Source organism: Aquarana catesbeiana, linkage group LG01, assembly GCF_042186555.1.
Source record: "Aquarana catesbeiana isolate 2022-GZ linkage group LG01, ASM4218655v1, whole genome shotgun sequence".
Taxonomy (NCBI): domain Eukaryota; kingdom Metazoa; phylum Chordata; class Amphibia; order Anura; family Ranidae; genus Aquarana; species Aquarana catesbeiana.
The window spans coordinates 186,880,149-186,901,396 of NC_133324.1; the positions used below are offsets into that span (position 1 = coordinate 186,880,149).

The 21,248-nt window shown below is 42.8% G+C and overlaps 1 protein-coding gene across 2 annotated transcripts in view; it reads right to left on the reverse strand.

The window, feature by feature from the left end:
• Window positions 1–21,248, reverse strand: part of TMEM232 (transmembrane protein 232) — a 384,711-nt gene that overhangs the window by 23,882 nt on the left and 339,581 nt on the right. The window contains exon 13 of one of the 2 annotated variants that reach the window (XM_073624604.1): window positions 1,177–1,270. The exons of the other annotated variant lie outside the window; for it this stretch is intronic. Coding sequence (XP_073480705.1) covers window positions 1,177–1,270 — 94 coding nt within the window. The remainder of the gene's footprint in view (window positions 1–1,176; window positions 1,271–21,248) is intronic. 2 annotated transcript variants of the gene reach the window in all.

Here is a 21,248-nt window from a genome sequence, read left to right on the forward strand (position 1 = left end):
TGGGCTTTCTTGTGCATCATCTTTAGAAGAGGCTTCCTTCTGGGATGACTGCCATGCAGACCAATTTGATGCAGTGTGCGACAAATGGTTTGAGCACTGACAGGCTGACCCCCACCCCTTCAACCTCTGCAGCAATGCTTGCAGCACTCATACATCTATTTTCCAAAGACAACCTCTGGATATGACGCTGAGCACGTGCACTCAACTTCTTTGGTAGACCATGGCGAGACCTGTTCTGATTGGAAACTGTCCTGTTAAACCGCTGTATGGTCTTGGCCAGTGTGCTGCAGCTCAGTTTAAGGGTCTTGGCAATCTTCTTATAGCCTAGGCCATGTTTATGTAGAGCAACATTTCTTTTTTTCAGACACTCAGAGAGTTATTTGCCATGAGGTGCCATGTTGAATTTCCAGTGACCAGTATGAGAGAGCGAGAGCGATAACACCAAATTTAGCACACCTGCTCCCCATTCACATCTGAGACCTTGTAACAGTATGTCTAATTGGGCTCAGTTTGGACATTTTCACTTAGGGGTGTACTCACTTTTGTTGCCAGCGGTTTAGACATTAATGGCTGCGTGTTGAGTTATTTTAAAGGGAACAGCAAATTTACACTGCTATACAAGCTGTACACTCACTACATTACATTGTAACCAAGTGTCATTTCTTCAGTGTTGTCACATGAAAAGTTATAATAAAATATTTACAAAAATGTAAGGGGTGTACTCACGTTTGTGAGATACTGTATATGTGGTGATAGTGTTCACAAAAAACAAGGTGTTCCCTGAATGGACAAGAGGGTAGAAGGAGTGAATAAGTGACCGTACAACTTAAATGTATGCGAGCTACAGCCCCCTTAGTCACAGCACTGGAAGCATATTGTACAGCATGAATGAAACAGTAAAAAGTAGAAAAATGGTATACACCTCATGTGAATAAACCTGGAGTTTGCTTTATAATCAATCAAAAAAGAAAAAAAGAAGGACTTACACCCTCAGAATCCTAAACCTAAACTTTGCCCAAGGGAAAGCAAAAAACCTTATAAAGCATTGTTCAATCTGCAAAGGCAATCAGATAACCCCCTGCATGAGCACACATGTTAGTAGTATCTGTGGAACAAAGTAATGATACTGTGATGGTCATTCTAGTTCACTAGTGCTTTATCAAGATTGCTACGTACCTGATCCTTCATAACTTTTTGTAAGTCCATACTAGTACGTGTGATGAAATATAATGGTGAAGGGGGAGATGGCTTATCAAACATAAGTTCTTGCCTGTTATAAAAATATAAACATTGTTATAAATAGTGGGTAATACTGCGCTGTCCTAAATTAAACATATAAATGAAATTCAAATTCAAATGGTGACATAAAAGCAGCAACTATTCTGTGAGACACACACAGCACAAATCAAATAGTCCAAATTAAAGTTGTGCTATGTATTGAATGAAGAGGAAAAAAACAAATATAAACACACTGCAACAAAGGAGTCCATATAGTGACAGGAAATCCAATGAATTCCACGGTGAACTTAAACATTCACCAGAATGGTGTGTGTATTTCAGAGAAAGCCTCCACCTCATATGAATGGCCGCTTACCAGCTCAATATGACCACCTATTACGGAAGGTCTTTCCCACTTGTGGCTATAAACCCAGCCAGGGCCTTGGTTTATCCAGGGGGTTCACACTGCAAAGCATCAGCCACTCAGGAAGGACCAGATCATATAAGAACCCCAAAAATAAATAAGGCTTCCATAGTGTACAATCTTTTACATTTTAATAATATATAAAAAAGAGTTGCACTTACAAAAAGAAGTGTTAAAACATCCATGAAAATAGATAAGCCAGCCGGCTCAATATAGTAGCCAGTCCTTCCTGGGAGCTGCGCAAACGTGGTGACGTCAGGGCGGAGCGACGTGCTGATGTCACCGCAACAGAAGTGATAGTAAGATCCCTTTTAAGGGATTTTATCTACTTAGACATGGTTTGACAAATGAGGGCAGAATCTGCCAGTGAGAAAGAGTTTTCAATCGGTTGGGTCCTCAAAAGCAGGTGCATCCTCCACCAATGTAATATTTGCCTTAAGACAAGATTGATTACACAGTGGGAACAAACTAATTCAACTAAATTAAATCCACCCCAAATGAAAAGCAAGCACCTAGGAAAGCAAACAACCTATAAGGGCACTCTCAATCTTCATATAGAAACAACTGGAAAAGCAGATGCAAAGGAAAAGTTATTAAATACCAATATGACCCACGGCTGGAAGCAGCATCTGTTGAAGCTATAGATTGATCCTATAGTTTCTACTTCCTTTGCACCAATAAGAGCTAAAATGGTCTCCTTTATTATGGAAGTAATAGCAAAAGTCTGTGACTTCTCAGGGGTATCCTCATTCTAAAAAAGATTTGAGTGACTCAGAAATCAGACAAGGTCTGTGGTCCATGGCTCAGAAGCCACAGTCCTGCTGCCCTTCTACATGGTCAGTCACCTGTTATAACCAAGCCAAACACTCTGTCTTTTGTATGTGATAGCGAATGATACCTGTTGTTCCTGATCGAGCTCCCTGTCTGTCTGCCCTACTTCACTAGTTTGGATTTCCCTGTGTATGACCTAGATCGGATATTGGACTTTTCCATGAACTCAGCCTGCCTTTTACCTGGACTGTCATAGATCCATGCTATCTGTTTGCTAACTGCAAGTAATCTGTTTGCTCTGTTCGCATCTGCCCTGGCGTGGTGGCCAGGCACTATAGCATTGTGTAAAAAACCTGGGGGCAAACAAGTACCGGTAGGCCTGATTGCCCTAAGGAAAAGGGGGCTGCTATAGGTGAAGCACACAGTAGCTAGCTATAGTGTCTGACCACCTGCGTTGGGGTAGACATGACACTAGGACACAAGAAAAAAATTAGGTTTACTAGTAGATGTATACATTGGGTTGGTCTACAGGTTTTTTTGTTTGACAATGTCTAATCTTCCTGTAGGTGGCAGTATAGTGACATTACAAGCCTTTAACACAACATTTTCTGTCAAGATGAACTCTACAAAGGCTCGCTTATTTGCTAAGGAAATTTGCAAACTAACATGCCAGGTCCAGGAACTGTCTGTGCGTGTAAACGCACCTCCAGCAGTAACGCAGGAGCCAGAGCCCAAAGTTAACCCGCCTGATCATTTTTCTGGTTACCCCCATGTGTTTTCCAACTTTAAAAATAGTTGTATGTTATACTTTAAAGAGGAGGTCCACTTAAACAAAAACTTTTAACAAATACTGTAGCTGCTGACTTTTAATAAATGGACACTTACCTGTCCCAGGGTCCAGCGATATCAGCAGCCGAAGCCGATCGATCACTCGTCTCTCGGCTGCCCCCACCGCCATCCTCAGTTAGGGAATCAGGAAGTGAAGCGTTGCGGCTTCACTGCCCGGTTCCCTACTGCGCATGCGCGAGTCGCGCTGCGCGCCTACACTGGTCCCCATTGTGTTGTGGGAACTGTGTATTTCCCACAACACAACACGGGTGGGCGGGCATTTGCGGCTAGCTATTCCCTGAAGTGGGTGCAGATACCTGTATTATACAGGTATCTGCACCCCCCTCCCCCCTGAAAGGTGCCAATTGAGGCACGGGAGGGGGGGAGGAATCCGATGAGCGGAAGTTCCACTTTAGGGTGGAACTCTGCTTTAAGCTTAAGTCACACCCTTCTGGTTCTGAAGTGCAGTGGGTTAACCTGATTATTACATGGTTGCAGGGAGATCCCCAGTCTTGGCCGTTTAGTCTCCCCACAGACGACCCAGCCAGAGGGTCAGTTGAAGCATTTTTCAAGGCCTTAGGTTTACTGAATGTGTACCATTCAGCTGAAGCTAACCTTAGGTCATTACGTCAGGATAAATGCACCGCTGAACAATACTGTTCTGATTTCTGCCACTGGGCACCTGATTCAGAGCGGAATGACCCAGCTCTAAGAAGCCAGTTCAGGTTTATCAGACTCCATCAAAGACTCCTTAGTACACTACCCTGAACCAAAGTCATTGAATGCCATGCATGTAGCTATCCGTATAGACAGACATTTAAGGGAAAGGTGTACAGAGAGGGTTGTTCCTTTGCCCCCTAGTACGCTGCCCACATTGTCTTAATTTCCTGAGCCCTCTCAACCCCCCCAGGAGGATGAGCCCATGCAAATTGGCACTACCCATTTATACTCTGGGGAAAAGGCTAGAAGGAGATCTCAGGCACTCTGCTTATACTGTGGCAATCATGGCCACTTTGTCGCTAGCTGTCCTAACAAGCCGAGAAACGCCAAGTGTCTAGTGCGGGTGGGGTCGGCTTCCATAGACTATACTGTGTCAGTTTCCCTCAGAGATAAAATATTTGTTCCTGCACAACGTAGCTCTACCAAGTTTTCTCATCACTTTTTCATTGATAAGTATTTGTAATACTGACATATAATCACACACATGGGTTGGACTTGATGGACTTGTGTCTTTTTTCAACCTCACCTACTATGTAACTATGACCTAGCACACCGTCTACAGATTTCAGTGACTAAGGTACACAGAGCCTTCTCAGTCTTAGCTGTTGATAATTCTCCCTTGTCCATGGGCCTGGTCACTTTGTGCACTGTACCTATTACCTTGACTATTGAGGAATTTCATGGGGAGACAATTAGCTTCTACTTGATCTCATCTCCCGCCTATCCCCTTATTTTAGGGTATCCCTGGCTTAAACTTCACAACCCGCACACAGACTGGGCTACAGAGAAGATTAGGTCCTGGTCCCAGACCTGCATGCAGAATTGCATTAAAACTGCTGACCAGTTGCCCATTTATAACTTTTATGTGACCAGTACCAGTCATGTGCCTTTATTACAGTCATATTCAGATTCTGATTAAGACAATGTTTACAAATGTGACTCTAGTTTGAATGACCATGTGCCTTTATATGACTCTGTTATAGCAAAAGACGCTGACAAGTCAATTGAATTCTCTACAGGTCACCTCTCCAGCCAATTGTTACAGCCTGAATCCTCTCCTCCTAGAAGCCAAACTTATCCATTGTCTTGAAGCCTTGAGCCCTATTTGGAAACTTCCTCTAAGTCCTCAGAAATGTAGCTTCCTGCATTACCCCTACCTTTGCCTGTCGCTAAACTCCCTTGGACACACAGCCAGGCTAACTTGTTCGCAAGTTCCACAGACGCTACACCTGATTATGCGATTCAGACAGTCGCTACACCTGGTGATGAGATCAAGTCGCTATGCCTGGCAATGCGATTCAGGTAGTTGCTATACCTGGTGATGCGATTCAGACACCTAGCGATGCGGCTCAGTCTGCCACTGCATCAGTTATGTCAGTCCAGCCCATGCCCATTGAGCTTCCTGCTTTTTCTTAAGCCTCATACACACGATAGGACTTTGTACAAACTTTCCCTTGGATTTTTGTACAAAGGGCGTTGGCCAGAAGTTTGTCTTGCATACAGACGACAGGACTTTTCCAGCCAACTTTCACCAAATCACGTGGTTTTTCCAGCTCTTTACCACCACCCTTTGGTCAACTTCTGTATTGTTGTCTGATATTGTGTCAATCTCGCCACTTTTATTGGCGAGACTGACACCTGGCGAGCCGGGTTCACACTGGTGCGGGGATCTGACTTGGATCCCCGCCAGTGCCAGGCACTGTGTTTGGTATGAATCTTCAGGAAGAACTCCACGCCAAATTTTAAATAAAAAACCGGCATGGGTTCCCCTCCAGGGGCATACCAGGCCCTTAGATCTGGTCTGGATTTTAAGGGGAACCCCCTTCCCCCAAAAAAACAGTGTGGGGGTCCCCCCAAAAAGGGGGTGTGAATGAGCGAGCAGCCCCCCCTCCTGAGCTGTACCAGGCCGCATGCCCTCAACATGGGGGGTGGGTGCTTTGGAGGAGGGGGCACCCTGCAGCCCCCCCACCCCAAAGCACCTTGTCCCCATGTTGATGAGGACAAGGGCCTCTTCCCGACAACCCTGGCCGTTGGTTGTCGGGGTCTGCGGGCGGGGGGCTTATCAGAATCCAGGAGCCCCCCTTATTAAGGGGGACCCCAGATCCCGGCCCCCGAAGTCGGAAGAAGACCCCTGGAGCTGCCTAATAAATTACTTTTAAAACCTGTGCAGTGTGTTTTTTTTTATTGACACTTTTTTTCCCTAGGTGAATGGGTAGGGGTACCATGTACCCCATACTCATTCACATTGGGTGGGGGGCCGGGATCTGGGGGCCCCCTTATTAAAGGGGGCTTATCGGATTCCGATAAGCCCCCCGCCCGCAGACCCCGACAACCAACAGCCAGGGTTGTCGGGAAGCGGCCCTTGTCCTCATCAACATGGGGATAAGGTGCTTTGGGGGGGCCCGCAGGGCCCCTCTCCCCCAAAGCACCCACCCCCCATGTTGAGGGCATGCGGCCTGGTACGGCTCAGGAGGGGGGGCGCTAGCTCGTCCCCACCCCCTTTCCTGACCGGCCGGGCTGCGTGCTCGGATAAGGGTCTGGTATGGACTTTGGGGGGACCCTCACGCCATTTTTTTGGCTTACGGGGTTCCCCTTAAAATCCATACCAGACCTAAGGGCCTGGTATGCCCCCAGAAGGGAATTCCCTCTTGTGCTCGTCGCAATAGGAAAATGTGTTTTTCCTATTGCAGCTAACGCGAGATGTATAGTACCCTGTCGCCGAGAAGCAGCGTGATGGGTTTGCGCTGGAAACATTCTCGCGGCCGCATACTATAGTTTGTACAAAAGTCCAATGCCTTTGTGTACACACGATCGGACTTTGCTCCATCGGACTTTTGTTGCCGGAAAGTTTGTCCGTTCGCACAGCCAACAAAAGTCCGATGGAAACAGAAAAAGTTTGTCCGATGGAGCGTACGCATGGTCGGATGTTGCTCCAAAACAGCTAATTTGCATGTTTGTTGTCAAAAAGTCCGATCGTGTGTACGGGCCTTTTATTCAGGATTTTCTGTAACCTGGCCTCACCCTACTTCTACTACACCCATTCTAACCAGTCTAAGAGGTTTAAGCCATCCTTTGGATAAACTGCCTCATTCAGCCAGGTGGGGCTTTCAACCCTTTTTTTAGGGCTCTCTGCATTTTGCTCGTGTTTCAGCTATCAGGCTTGACTCCTGTGACACGTCCCCTGCTAACCAACCTGACCTTGCAGATTCATGGACCTCTGCCCAGTCTGATGGTCCTGTGCTGGATGTCCAGCTTGTCTTTGAGGGTCCGGGGGCCCCTCCTCGGGGGGGTAATGTCAGGATCACTTAAGTGCTCCTGCTCCTTATTTCAGCATCCGGGTTTTGGCTGTTGCATTCTCCCTGTCTGTGTCCAACTGCTGGGTAATTGATATGGTCGGTCACCTGTTATAACCAAGCCAAACGCTCTTTCCTTTTCCATGGGATAGCGAATAATACCTGTTGTTGTTCCTGATCGAGCTGCCTGTCTGATTGCCCTGCTTCACTAATTTGGATTTCGCTGTGTATGACCTAGATCGGATATTGGACTTTTCCCTGAACTCAGCCTGTCTTTTACCTGGACTGTCATAGAACCAGGCTATCTGTCTGCTAACTGCAAGTAGTATGCAGTTTGCTCTGTTTGCATTTGCCCTGGCGTGGTGGCCAGGCACTATAGCATTGTGTAAAAAACCTGGGGGCAAACAAGTACCGGTAGGCCTGCCTGCCTTAAGGAAAAGGGGGCTGCTATAGGTGAAGCACACAGTAGCTAGCTATAGTGTCTGACCACCTGCGTTGGGGTAGACATGACACTAGGACACAAGCAAAAAATTAGGTTTACTAGTAGATGTATACATTGGGTTGGTCTACAGGTTTTTTTGTTTGACAATGTCTAATCTTCCTGTAGGCGGCAGTATAGTTTGAAGGTTTAAGACTTCCTGTGTCCCTCATTTTATTTTCAACATGAATAGTGGAATTCGTTAATGTCTATTATATACAAAATAAATACTCATTTACTTTTTTTGGATTTGATAGAAAATGTGCTGTGCATATCCACTGAACACTCTGCATAATTGTATTTAATTCTGATATTGTCTTCCTCTCTTGTGCTTGCTGTCACCAACATTTGAGCTGGCTACATGTCTAACAAGGGCTCTTCAGTGTCTGGCATATCAAACAGCTTCACGTCCTTTTCTTGAATATTTAACATGATGTACTCTAAATTTGTGATCATTCAGTAGCTGTTCAAACCAAAAACAGAACAAAAGATCATTTCCCAAGAGGAACCATTCACATACTAGAAATCTTAACCAAAAATAAATGTTTGTACTAAGATACTGGTAACTGTTACAATATGCAATCTATAATAAAATATAGGACCTTCCTGATAATGAGCATCTTCTATGGCATATTACATCTGTTCTGCTTTTTTATATGTGTGGTCTCAGCACTCAAAGGTTTCACCTAACTTTAAATGGTATTTAAAAATTATTTTTAGTATATATAAGGACTATCTTTTAATATATAAGGGCACACATTATTTACTAATAACATTTTAGCTACATTATGCATGTGTAATGTTTAGGGAGCTTTATAGAATAAATGCCACCCAAAAATAATATATAAGCTGTAGGTGTACAATGGTGGATTGAGTATTCTCCTGGTTTCTTTTATCATGTGGGAGTTTCATCGTTGAGAGAGATATCCGTACCATCATTTCTAGTTCTGCTCCAATGCACCTTAGAGTTGTTTTTGCCCAGCTTTCAGGGTGTTTCTTCTGCGCCAGCTGTATACCCCATTTTCCTAATTACCAAATCCAGCTTTAACATAATTTTAGCTTTGGACAGAGTGAGAAAAAGTTAGAACTTTTGCCAAATTTCTATTGTTGTCTGCGTTCCCACTGAGAAGATTCTCTGACTTCCTCTTCATATGACATACGTAAAACAATGCAAGAAGTATTGGGAAGCATCTCCGAAGGGGAAACAGACAACATTTAAGTTTTCACAAAGGTTTTAACCTTTCTCCAATTTATTCCAAATGTAAAACATTTTAGCTGTAGTTGGGCTTTAAATAATAAAAATACATTTGAAAATAGGGATTCCAATTGTAATGGTTTCAGCAAGTGAGAAATTTTGGAATCTCTATCACAGAGATCTTCTGCTTAAAGTCTCTGATAGATATGAAATAATCTGTGTGGTAAATTAACTCTCTTGTATGTCTACAGGGAAAGTGGTACTCCTAAAAAAGAGTTTAGCAGGTGTGAAGACCTGGAAACTTTGATGGAAATCTCACCATTGGAGATTTAAAAAGGACCTCCGACATGGTGGGGGACCCGATGTGCGTGGCCTGCAGGCAGGATCTACCAAACACTGACAATGGTTTTGGATGTGCTGACCCTACAAAAATAAATAGCTCACCAAACAGCACAACTGTACTCTCCATTTCAGTTTATTTAAAGTCTGCTATTGGTTGACAAATGTAAGGTATATCAAGGCTCTTTCTTAGATGTGTTGTGTGTTTTGTTAATCCCTGGGTGGCTGACCCTTTAGATATTGACCCTAATTAAACACTGCCTTCCCAGACATTTTTAAATTTGCCTTGACTTATCTCCTGTTTGTTCTGTCCGTACACATGGCCTAAGAATTTCCCAGTATTGGCCTATTGCGTAACAATGTCTCTGCATCTGATCCGCTGGATCAGCCTATGACTTAATCACAACTTTTCTACATCTGACCTTTTAGGTATGTCTTATTTGGCTATTCCTTGTTATTGCAGGGTCCTTCAGTTCAAATTCTGGATCATAAAAATCTGGGGGCAGGCGGCTAGAGTGAGTGCGTAAAGCTTCAGCTTCACTTCAGACCCTAATTCTAAAGGCACTAATGGAGTTTATTTACTAAAGTAGTAGAAGCTATTCACTAATAAATTCACTTCACTTTGAATACCCAATCTTGTACTAGTAAAAATCCTGTTTTAACCACTTCAGCCCTGGATGATTTTACCCCCTTCCTGACCAGAGCACTTTTTACAATTTGGCACTGCGTCGCTTTAACTGACAATTGCGCGGTCGTTCGATGCTGTACCCAAATTAAATTTGCATCCCCACAAATAGAGCTTTCTTTTGGTGGTATTTGATCACCTCTGCGGTTTTTATTTTTTGTGTTATAAACAAAAAAATAGCGACAGTTTTAAAAAAAAAAACAATATTTTTTACTTTTTGCTATAATAAATATCCCCCAAATTTAAAAAACAAAAACAAATTTCATCTTCATCAGTTTAGGCCAATGTATATTTTTCTACATATTTTTGGTAAAAATCCCAATAAGCATATATTGATTGGTTTATGCAAAAGTTATAGTGCCTGTAAACTATGGGAAAGATTTATGGCATTTTCATGGCATTTTTAATTTTTTTTTTTTTTTACTAGTAGTGGCGGTGATCTGCGAGTTTTAGCAGTACTGCGACATTGCGACACTGCAACAGATCGGAGACTTCTGACACTTTTTTGGGACCATTGGCATTTATACAGCGATCAGTGCTATAAAAATGCACCGATTACTGTGTAAATGTCACTGGCAAGGAAGGGGTTAACACTAAGGAGCGATCAAGGGGTTAATTGTGTGTTCCCTCAGTGTGTTCTAACTGTATGGAGATGGGATTGACTAGGAGAGGTGACATATCGTTTATCCTACTTAATAGGAACAAACGATATGGCTCCTTTCCTCTGGCAGCACAGGGATTTGTGTGTCAACATTAGAGGTCGACCGATATGGGTTTTTCTCTGGCCGATGCCGATGCCGATATTTACAAATCGCGGTGGCCGATGGCCGATATGTGATGCCGATTTTTTTGGGCCGATATATTAGGCCGATTTTTTTTTTTTTTTTTTTACCTTCATCTCATAAAATCTAACAATTAGACCCCTTTCACAATGGGGCGTTTTTCAGGCGCTTTTGGGCTAAAAATAGTACCTGTAAAGTGCCTGTCAAACGGCTCCCCAGCAGTCTCAGTGTGATATCCCGAGTGCTTTCACACTGAGGCGATGCGCTGACAGGATGTTTAAAAAAAGTCCTGCAAGCAGCATCTTTGGAGCGGTGTATACCACCACTCCTGCCCATTGAAATGAATGCGCACCGCTGCCGAAGCGCCTGCAAAGCGTTTCGGCAGCGGCGCTTCAGGGGCGCATTTAACCCCTTCCTCGGCCGCTAGCTGGGTTATAAGCGCCCTGCTAGCAGCCGAATAGCGCTGCTAAAATGATGGTAAAGAGCCGCTAAAACTAACAGCATTTTACTGTCAACGCATGCCCGCTCCAGTGTGAAAGCAACCTTCAGTGATACGGAAAATTTTTTACATTTACTTGTATGTAATATTTAGATAAAAAAAAATATAAAAAAACACCTCTCTTAAATATTAAATACACAAAAACAGCTAATCAAAACTTCTGGATGAAAAAAAATGGGCTAACTTTACTGCTTAGTTTTTTTTTTTTAATTTATTAGTGTATTTTTAAAAAAAAAAATTGCATTTCAAAGACCGCTGCGCAAATACCGTGTGACATAAAATATTGCAACAACCGCTATTTTATTCCCTAGGGTCTCTGCTAAAAAAAATATATATAATGTTTGGGGGTTCTAAGTGATTTTCTAGCAGAAAATACAGGATTTTTACTTGTAAGCAACAAATGTCAGAAAAGATTTAGTCTTTAAATGGTTAAACTGAGAACTTCTACACACGGAATTTAGTTCATTCAGAAGTGTAAACATTGTATCCTTCAGGTTCTTTTTATCAGATTTGGCAGGCTGCCCAGAGAGGGGGAGAAGTCGCTTCACACAGGCAACTTGCACTGACTTCTATGACAGAAGTCTTTTGCAAGTCGCGCTGAAGCTATATCGGCTTTTTTTATCAGCACAATCGGCCGATGCCGATTAAGTAAAAAACACCAAATATCGGCCGATATATCGGCCGGCCGATATATCGGTCGACCTCTAGTCTACATACACAAATCCCCATGCTGGCGCTCTTGCAGGCGATCGCGAGTGGTGATCCTGCCTGCAGGCCACGCGCATCGGGTCCCCCACCATGAAGTGGGCGCGCACCCTCTGGTGGCCGAAAAATGGTAGGACGTACCCATACAGGATTTCACCCAAGAGAGCCATTGTGCAGCAGTATATCTGCGTGACAAGGTTGGGAACCAGTTAATTTCCCTTGCACATGATTGGGTATTCAGAGCAAACCCAGGTTCACCCTATTTGCCAACATTCACTTTAAAAGGGAACATTCACTTTGCTAAGTGAACAGCCTCTTCTCTTTCAATAAATCACACCCACTGACCCTATTAAAATCATACCAGGACACAAACATTAACACTTGGGTGGTATCTTCTGCCATGTTGTGTCAGGAATCTAAAGCACCTTGAGAAAACTTCTCCAAACAAAGGGACGACTTAGAAAAGTCCTTGGAGAATTTGCATACAGGAGCCTCATGCTGTAGTTTACTAGAATGCCAACCACTTGGAAGCATTGCTGTTATTGTTGTTGGTATTGTTAAGTTAACAAAAGACAAAAACACATCTAGCTATTTGAAATAATGTTACCAATAAAGAAAACAATGACGGAAAAGGATCAAAAACAATGGGGATTTCATATACACATAGTAGTAATATTCTTTAATAGTTCTTCAGATAGTTTATGTGTTAATTAAAGGCCTTTCATTTCTCCCCAACTTGTCAGTTTCACACACTCTTATGCCACGTACACACGACCGGACTTTCCGGCAAATTAGGTCCGACGGTCTTCCTGTCGGACTTTCGGCAGAGTTCCGACGGACTTTCAGAACGAACGGACTTGTCCACACACGAACGGACTAAGTGCGGTTGTGTTTTAATTTCCCTTGCACATAATTAGGTATTCAGAGCAAACATCGGTTCACCTTTTTTGCCAACATTCACTTTAAAAAGGAACAGCCTCTTCTTCTTTAATAAATCACCCCCGCTTACTCTATTACAATCATACCAGGACACAAACATTAACACTGGGGTGGTAAGTGTGAAAGCACAACAATCTTCAGCCATGTTGTGTCAGGAAACTAGAGCACCTTGAAAAAACTTCTGCAAACAAAGGGACGACTTACAAAAGTCCTTGGAGAATTTGTATACAATGCTATAGTGCAAGAATGCCAACCACTTGCCAGCATTACTGTTATTGTTATTGGTATTGTTAAGTTAACAAAAGACATAAAACACATCTAACTTCAGTATTTGAAATAAAGTTACAAACTAGAAAAGCTACAATTTCTGGGGAAATTGTGTGAAGTGTTCTTGCCTGCACCAGTATTCTACAAGTATTATCAAGTCTAGCAGATAAAGGTATGACCACATGCATTTGGGGGGGGGGGGGGTCTCAGCACCTTGTGTTTACAACCACTGTTTCCTAGCCACGCTTATGCCCTGTTTATGCTTCATAACCACTGCTCAATACACAGGATCATGATAGCTGTTATAACTGTGCAGTACTTCAAACGATCGTATTTTAAAAACTATAAATCCTACAGTGAAGAGCTTTATATTGTGAGAATCACAAGAACCAGACCTAGATTTTGATGTATAGTAAGTCTCTGAAATATTAAAAATGGAGGCACAGACGCAGTTTAGATATTGCCTTTCAAATTTGAAGGGGCTAGAGTGTAGTTTCAATGAATGTCAATGGACGGCGTGAGTTGCAAACAAATGGTCATATTGTGGAAACTATCAGGACTATGGCTTAGCTGTGGACATGTTTAGTGGCAGCAGGGATAGCTGAACATTTTGATATAAGATTTGTGTAGGTGGGCTTGAAAATGAGGGAGTGGCGACAGTTTAGAAATCATGTTCTGATTTTTCAGCTTTTGTCACCTCCCACTCTAGTTTTGAACATTTCGCCTATGGGACCAATTTCGCCGCAAAAACGATGATATTTTGTGAACCATTCGGCGAAACGTTCCACAAAGTAATAACACACCAATCAGGAACAATCCGCACGTTTCGGTATATTACTTGTCTATGTAGTGTAAAAACTGTGGGAGGAGTTAGGGTGGTAAATTTGGATATAATAAGAATAATAATATATATGTGAGATAACATTACGTGGTCTTGCTATGCAAGACCACTTAATAAAGAAAACAATGACGGAAAAGGGTCAAAAACAATGGGGATTCATATACACATAGTAGTATTATTCTTTAATAGTTCTTCAAATAGTTGGTGTGTTAATTAAAGGCTTTTCATTTCTCCCAAACTTGTCAGTTTCGCACACTCTTAGTTCTAATGTACCTAATTAATTTTGTGATGAAGACAATAGCTCTAATTCCTTTCATGAATAGCACTGTATGAATGCATTTCAAAGTCACTCACACAAGGCATCTTGTATACTTAATTTTCAAGAACAATGTCAAAGCCTAACTTCAGTATTTGGAAAGTGAATCTAATTATCGAGTGATGCAACCTTGCAAATTAATGGTCATGAAGTTTGATTCTAATCCAATTTAATCTCTTGGGAAGTAACTTGATGCTTTCAAGAAATAGTGGGTCGTATATTATTAGCTACAGTGTGTACTCAAAGGCTACATTTGTCTTCCTTATCTGAAAACTAGCGTAAAGGTTAAACTACATGGGAGATTTTAATGTCATGCTACCAAGTGATTTAGCCTCTTGTTAACAATCACCTCATTTTTAACACATTGATTACCACTTGTTGTTATCAAGCTGTTTGTCCACAGGAAGTTTAACTACTGTTCGGTCTAGCCCTAAAGCCATTAAAGGAAACATGTCATGAGAGAAATATGGAATCTGCCGTTGCTGACCTACTTATAAAATTAAATTTGGCTGTCAGGCTGACCTCCTGGTTTTCGTCCTTTCTACGCTACTCACCTAGAAAAAGAATTCTGATCAGGAGTCCTGAGTTTACTATGGCTTCATGTACTCCATACATGTGGCAAAGAGGAAACAATTACAATGTATTGGCATCCATCCCTTTGACAATAATATGTAGATACTGCCATATAGATAGTTGATTGTGTAGTAGTTTGGGGAGTTTTATGTATTAACCACTTGAGTACCAGCTGTATTACCCCTTTATTACCAGGCCATTTTTCCATTTTCAGTGCTGTGCCAGCTTGCCTGACAAGGATTCCATCATCTAGAACTGTACCCAAATTCATTTTATATTACTGTTTTGAGACAGATAGAGCTTTCTTTTGCTGGTATTTAATAATTGCTGAGTTTTTATTCTTTACTATAAAAAGGAAACAAGACCAACATTTTTGAAAAGAGTTTACCTTACTTCCTATTAAAATAAAAATACTGAGAAGTATAGAAGAGTATAGATTAGCATAAAAAAGCAAAATGGCCTTTTTTTAAAAGTAGACACCCAAAGGTGATCTCATTTTTTTCCACAATTTTTTAGCAATGAAGAAACATGTCGGTATTGAGGAGGTGCTTGAGAATGGTGCAGATACTTACCATGCTGCCTTCCAAAGGTGCCCCTATGCTCCTTTATCCAAAGTAAGGGCCCCCTAATACAGAAGGTGTGCTTCTGCCAGGTCGCCAAGTGAAGACAGATGGAGAAAAGCCTGAAAAAAGAAAGCTAATGCAGCCATCATCCTTTCTGAGAATCAGACTTGTGCTGACCTATTGAAGGATGGTGTCAATGTGGTTATAAGGAAAGCTCCATCCCTAGGTAGTTCCTTATCACCCAGTTTTTTTTACCACCAACAAAACACAGTCTACAACATGGTTACACCTCAGCAATTTCAGCTGTGGTGTATCCAAATGTCCTTGTTGTAGGCATATTATCAAAGGGGAGGTTGTGCATTCTTATTCTACTGTGAAAGAACAGAGACTGCGGTCATTCTATAATTGCAATACCAAACACGTTGTATATATCATTACATACAGACTCTGTAATGTACAGTACATTGGACACACAATCAGACGTCTCAGGGATAGATTCATTGAGCATTTATCCAGTATTGAGAAATGTTGCTCGCCACTTTAATCAATACCATAATGGTGACACCTCAGCAGTGGGAGTACAGATCCTTGAGGAAGTCAGCCCACCTAAAAGGAGGGGATGTGTTTAGATCTCTGTAAACAAGAGTTTTTTTGGATCTTTTATTTCAAAACTCGTATACCGTACGGTTTAAATTTCGAATGGGATATCACACATTTTCATGACTAAATTAGATAGTTTTTTATGCTCTCATTCATGAACTAGGGATTTACCGTTTTTGGTATTTTTTGTCATTTTGAGTTTTTGCACAGATATTTGCTGTCGTGCTGGACATTTTTCCAGGATTTACTGTCATGTCATTCTTTGCTATCTTTAAGTATTCATATATTATTGGATTCCACAGGGTTGTCATAATATTTTATCAATCGTGATACTTGGATGGTTTTAGATTGCCCTAGTTTTTCTTAAGATGTTTATTGCTTTATTGTAGCATTTGTGAATATTAGATATTCATTGCTGCATTTTTATTTAGCACACCATTTCTTACATCTCTGCTTCCTGCAATTGTTTTTGTATGGTTGTTTGGTCTCATACTTTCCAAACACTCTTATATATTTCCGTGTGTACTTTCACATATATTATGTTTATAGGAGTTCGAAAGAGGACTTTTACTGTTGTTGGATTTGTGATCTGATTGTATACACATATATATTTATATATGGTTTTTATTTTGTTATGTAATAATTTTTCTACGTGTCATTTTTTCGATCACTCTCTTACAATCGATATATATGTTCTCACTTTTAGATTCAGTGGTTGATTCTTGTGTTCTCTTTTCCAGTTTAACTAACCAATCAATGTATATTATTTTATATTGATTTTGTTTTGTTTTTTTTTTCTTGATTTTTTTCTAGGTACTTTTTGGGGGTCTTTATTATGTATATATATTTATATATATATGTTTATGTATATTTCTCCTCAAGCTGTACTCTTCATTCTATCTTCATTATGACAGTTTTTTCAAGTCTAGTTTTTACACACTTTGTGATTTAATGATTTTATCTGATGTGTTTAATTGCTATACATGTCGGTCAGCCAATCAAACCGGGCTTTTTTGTTGCATCACTTTTGGGTCGAGCGTTTAAATAGCTCAGGTTTGGGGCTACATTTTTGTTGTGAAAAAGCACGAGTTATCCGTGTGAAACCGGTCTACCAATGTTCCTGTAACGTCCTGTCTATGTCCTTTGGCACCTTGACAATAAAGTAAATATTCTACAGAAGTTCTTCCTTCCATGGTGTGCGACTAATCTTCTTTTTCTTCAATTACTATTGACGGTGGTGAGCCGGGGCCAGCACCCACAAGGAAATCTTTATCCACAGTCTGAGCGGTGTTACACTCTTTCTGGACTAATGCAGCCACCACACCAAAGATTGGTAAGCTGCAATATATTACATTTTTTGGTATTGGATTTAATATAGGGATGCACCAATGTATTGGCCACTGAAAATAGGGTTACCAGCATTTTGCCAATAGGAAAAAAGGTGCCGATAATGGCCACCAAAAACGCATACAATTTTGCTGCGATTGAACCGTGATTTTACAGCGAATTTCATAGATCATGTGATACAAAAATGCATTACAAGTGCAACACGGGTGCGGTTTTTATGCATTTTCAATGCATTTAAATGGGGAGGTGCGTTACACCACAGTGGAAGCACAATGGACCAGTGTGAAGACATACATAGAATTTAGAGGGTGCATTTTTCTTGAGCTTTTCTTGCATTTTTTTTAACGCAAAAGTGCTTCAAAAATGAATAACTAAAAAGTCGACTATAATACAATTATATATAAAGAAATCTCTATTTTTTAAAAACTGTCCATTTCAGTTTCGGTTTTCAGCCAGGTGCATCCTGAATTTTCAGTTTAAGTCTAGAATTTTCATTTCAGTGCACCACTAATTTAATACCACATTTATACACTGCCGTTTATGAATGGCACAGGGTAAATTTAGGGCCACCAATCTGCCATTTATTGGCATGGTAGAAAAGGGGTTAAAGCCACATTGCAGCTTGAGTGTAAAACAAAGAAAAGGATCCCCCATCAGGTGGCCTTGTGTACACTGCTGCTGATAAAGGATGTTTAGGAGCAGTTGGGCATTTTTTTCAACTGCTCCTGAACTCTCCTCTATGCTTTCTTATCAGTACATGTACACAGGGTCATTTATAGTTGTTTCTAGGCAGTTGAGTTTAGAGGCTTTTTCTGGAACCTAAAAAAATGTGTTCAGAAGCTGTGTTTAGAGGCAGTTAAAATGCCAAATGCTTGTAACTGCTTGTAAACTCATGTAAAAGCTGTAACCTGAGTTTAGCCACGTTTTTAGTTTATAATCGTTCCTAAAGGGGAACATGTAAGATATGGGAGAAACACAAATTTCACCACATGCTGTTGCCTGCAGGGGGGGGGGGCAGAGGGTGAGACAGACAGAGAGACAGACAGACAGACAGAGACACACACAGACAGAGAGAGAGAGAGACACACACACAGGCAGAGAGAGAGACACACAGGCAGAGAGAGAGATAAACAGGCAGAGAGACAAGCAGAGAGACACACAGGCAGAGAGAGAGAGATACACAGGCAGAGAGAGAGAGACACACAGGCAGAGAGAGAGACACACAGGCAGAGAGAGAGACACACAGGCAGAGAGAGAGACACACAGGCAGAGAGAGAGACACACAGGCAGAGAGAGAGACACACAGGCAGAGAGAGAGACACACAGGCAGAGAGAGAGACACACACAGGCAGAGAGACAGGCAGAGAGACACACACAGGCAGAGAGACACACACAGGCAGAGAGACACGCACAGGCAGAGAGAGATGCACAGGCAGAGTGAGAGATATACAGGCAGAGAGAGAGAGATACACAGGCAGAGAGAGAGAGACACACAGGCAGAGAGAGAGACACACAGGCAGAGAGACAGGCAGAGAGAAACACAGGCAGAGAGACACACAGGCAGAGAGAGAGACACACAGGCAGAGAGACACACAGGCAGAGAGAGAGACACACACAGGCAGAGAGACAGGCAGAGAGACACACACAGGCAGAGAGAGATACACAGGCAGAGAGAGAGAGATATACAGGCAGAGAGACACACAGGCAGAGAGAGAGACACACAGGCAGACACACAGGCAGAGAGAGACACACAGGCAGAGAGAGACACACAGGCAGAGGGAGACACACAGGCAGAGGGAGACACACAGGCAGAGAGAGAGACACACAGGCAGAGGGAGACACACAGGCAGAGGGAGAGACACACAGGCAGAGGGAGACACACAGGCAGAGAGAGAGACACACAGGCAGAGAGAGAGACACACAGGCAGAGAGACACACGGGCAGAGAGAGAGACACACGGGCAGAGAGAGAGACACACGGGCAGAGAGAGAGACACACGGGCAGAGAGAGAGACACACGGGCAGAGAGACAGGCAGAGAGAGAGAGAGACACAAGCACAGAGAGAGACACACAGGCAGAGAGAGATACACAGGCAGAGAGAGAGAGATATACAGGCAGAGAGACACACAGGCAGAGAGAGAGACACACAGGCAGACACACAGGCAGAGAGAGACACACAGGCAGAGAGAGACACACAGGCAGAGAGAGACACACAGGCAGAGGGAGACACACAGGCAGAGAGAGAGACACACAGGCAGAGAGAGAGACACACAGGCAGAGAGACACACGGGCAGAGAGAGAGACACACGGGCAGAGAGAGAGACACACGGGCAGAGAGAGAGACACACGGGCAGAGAGAGAGACACACGGGCAGAGAGAGAGACACACGGGCAGAGAGAGAGACACACGGGCAGAGAGAGAGACACACGGGCAGAGAGAAAAACACGCACAGGCAGAGAGAGAGAGTGAAAGAGACAGGCACAGCGAGAGAGGCACAGAAAGAGAGAGACAGGCAGAGAGAGGGAGAGGCAGAGAGAGAGAGAGAGAGAGAGAGAGAGAGACAGGCAGAGAGAGAGAGAGACAGGCAGAGAGAGAGAGAGACAGGCAGAGAGAGAGAGAGACAGGCAGAGAGACAGGCAGAGAGAGAGAGAGACAGGCAGAGAGAGAGAGAGACAGGCAGAGAGAGAGACAGGCAGAGAGAGAAAGAGAGACAGGCAGATAGAGAGACAGAGAGAGACAGCAGAGAGAGAGAGAGACAGCAGAGAGAGGCAGACAGCAGAGAGAGAGACTGGCAGAGCGCTAGATAGAGACTCCATAGTTAAAGCACACTGCTGTCTCTTCTCACAGAATGTCTGAAATAGTTAATAATTTACATGTTTTCCCTGCATTGTGGACATTTGGAAAGGTCTCCTAAGGTTATGTTGAAAAAAGCTTCTAACCTCAACTGCTAATAACTGCTGCCAAACTCAGTATGTAAAAGCTGTTAAAAGGAGGTTTTTCACTGTCATTTATCAGCTGTCAGTTTCCAGAGTTCAGACTGCCCAGTGTACATGAGGCCTTAAAATAAAAAAACAGCTATAGCTGCCATAGGCTTCATACACATGAGACGCCAGTGCAAACTCTGCTGAACACATGTTTTTAAAAGCTGAAACCGGCGTTTAGAAACGCCCGTTTTGCTGTGCTTACATGCCGCGTTTAGCCGCGTTTTACCACGTTTGCGTCTAGAAGCGTCTGCAGAGCAGAGAATGACATTTTCCGACCTGATTTCATATCTCAGGGCCACTTGGTGCTAGGAACTCTAAATTTGGTGTGCAAACACAGTGGAACTAGCACTACAACATATCCATTTGGGGTTCCTAAACCAGGTGGCCCCGAGATACGGGGCCCCAAAGTCGGGTCGCAAAATGTCAAGCATTTTTCTGCAGCAGAGAATGACATTTTGTGACCCAAATTTGGGGTCCCATATCTCAGGGCCACTTGGTGCTAGGAACCTCAAGTTTGGTTTGCTAACACAGTGGAACTAACACTACAACTTAGCCAAAATTGGGGTTCATAGCACTAAGTGGCCCCGAGATATAGGGCCCCAAAGTCAGGTCGCAAAATGTTGAGCACTTTTCTGCAACAGAGAATGACATTTTGTGACCCGACTTTGGGGCCCCATATCTCGAGGCCACCTAGTGCTAGGAACCCCAAATTGGATATGTTATAGTGCTAGTTCCACTGTGTTTGTACACCAAATTTGGGGTTCCTAGCACCAAGTGACCCCGAGATATGGGGCCCCAAATTCGGGTCGCAAAATGTCATTCTCTGCTGCAGTTTACCATCATCTGTGTTTTCTGGTCCAAAAAATAGGGTTCCTTTAAAA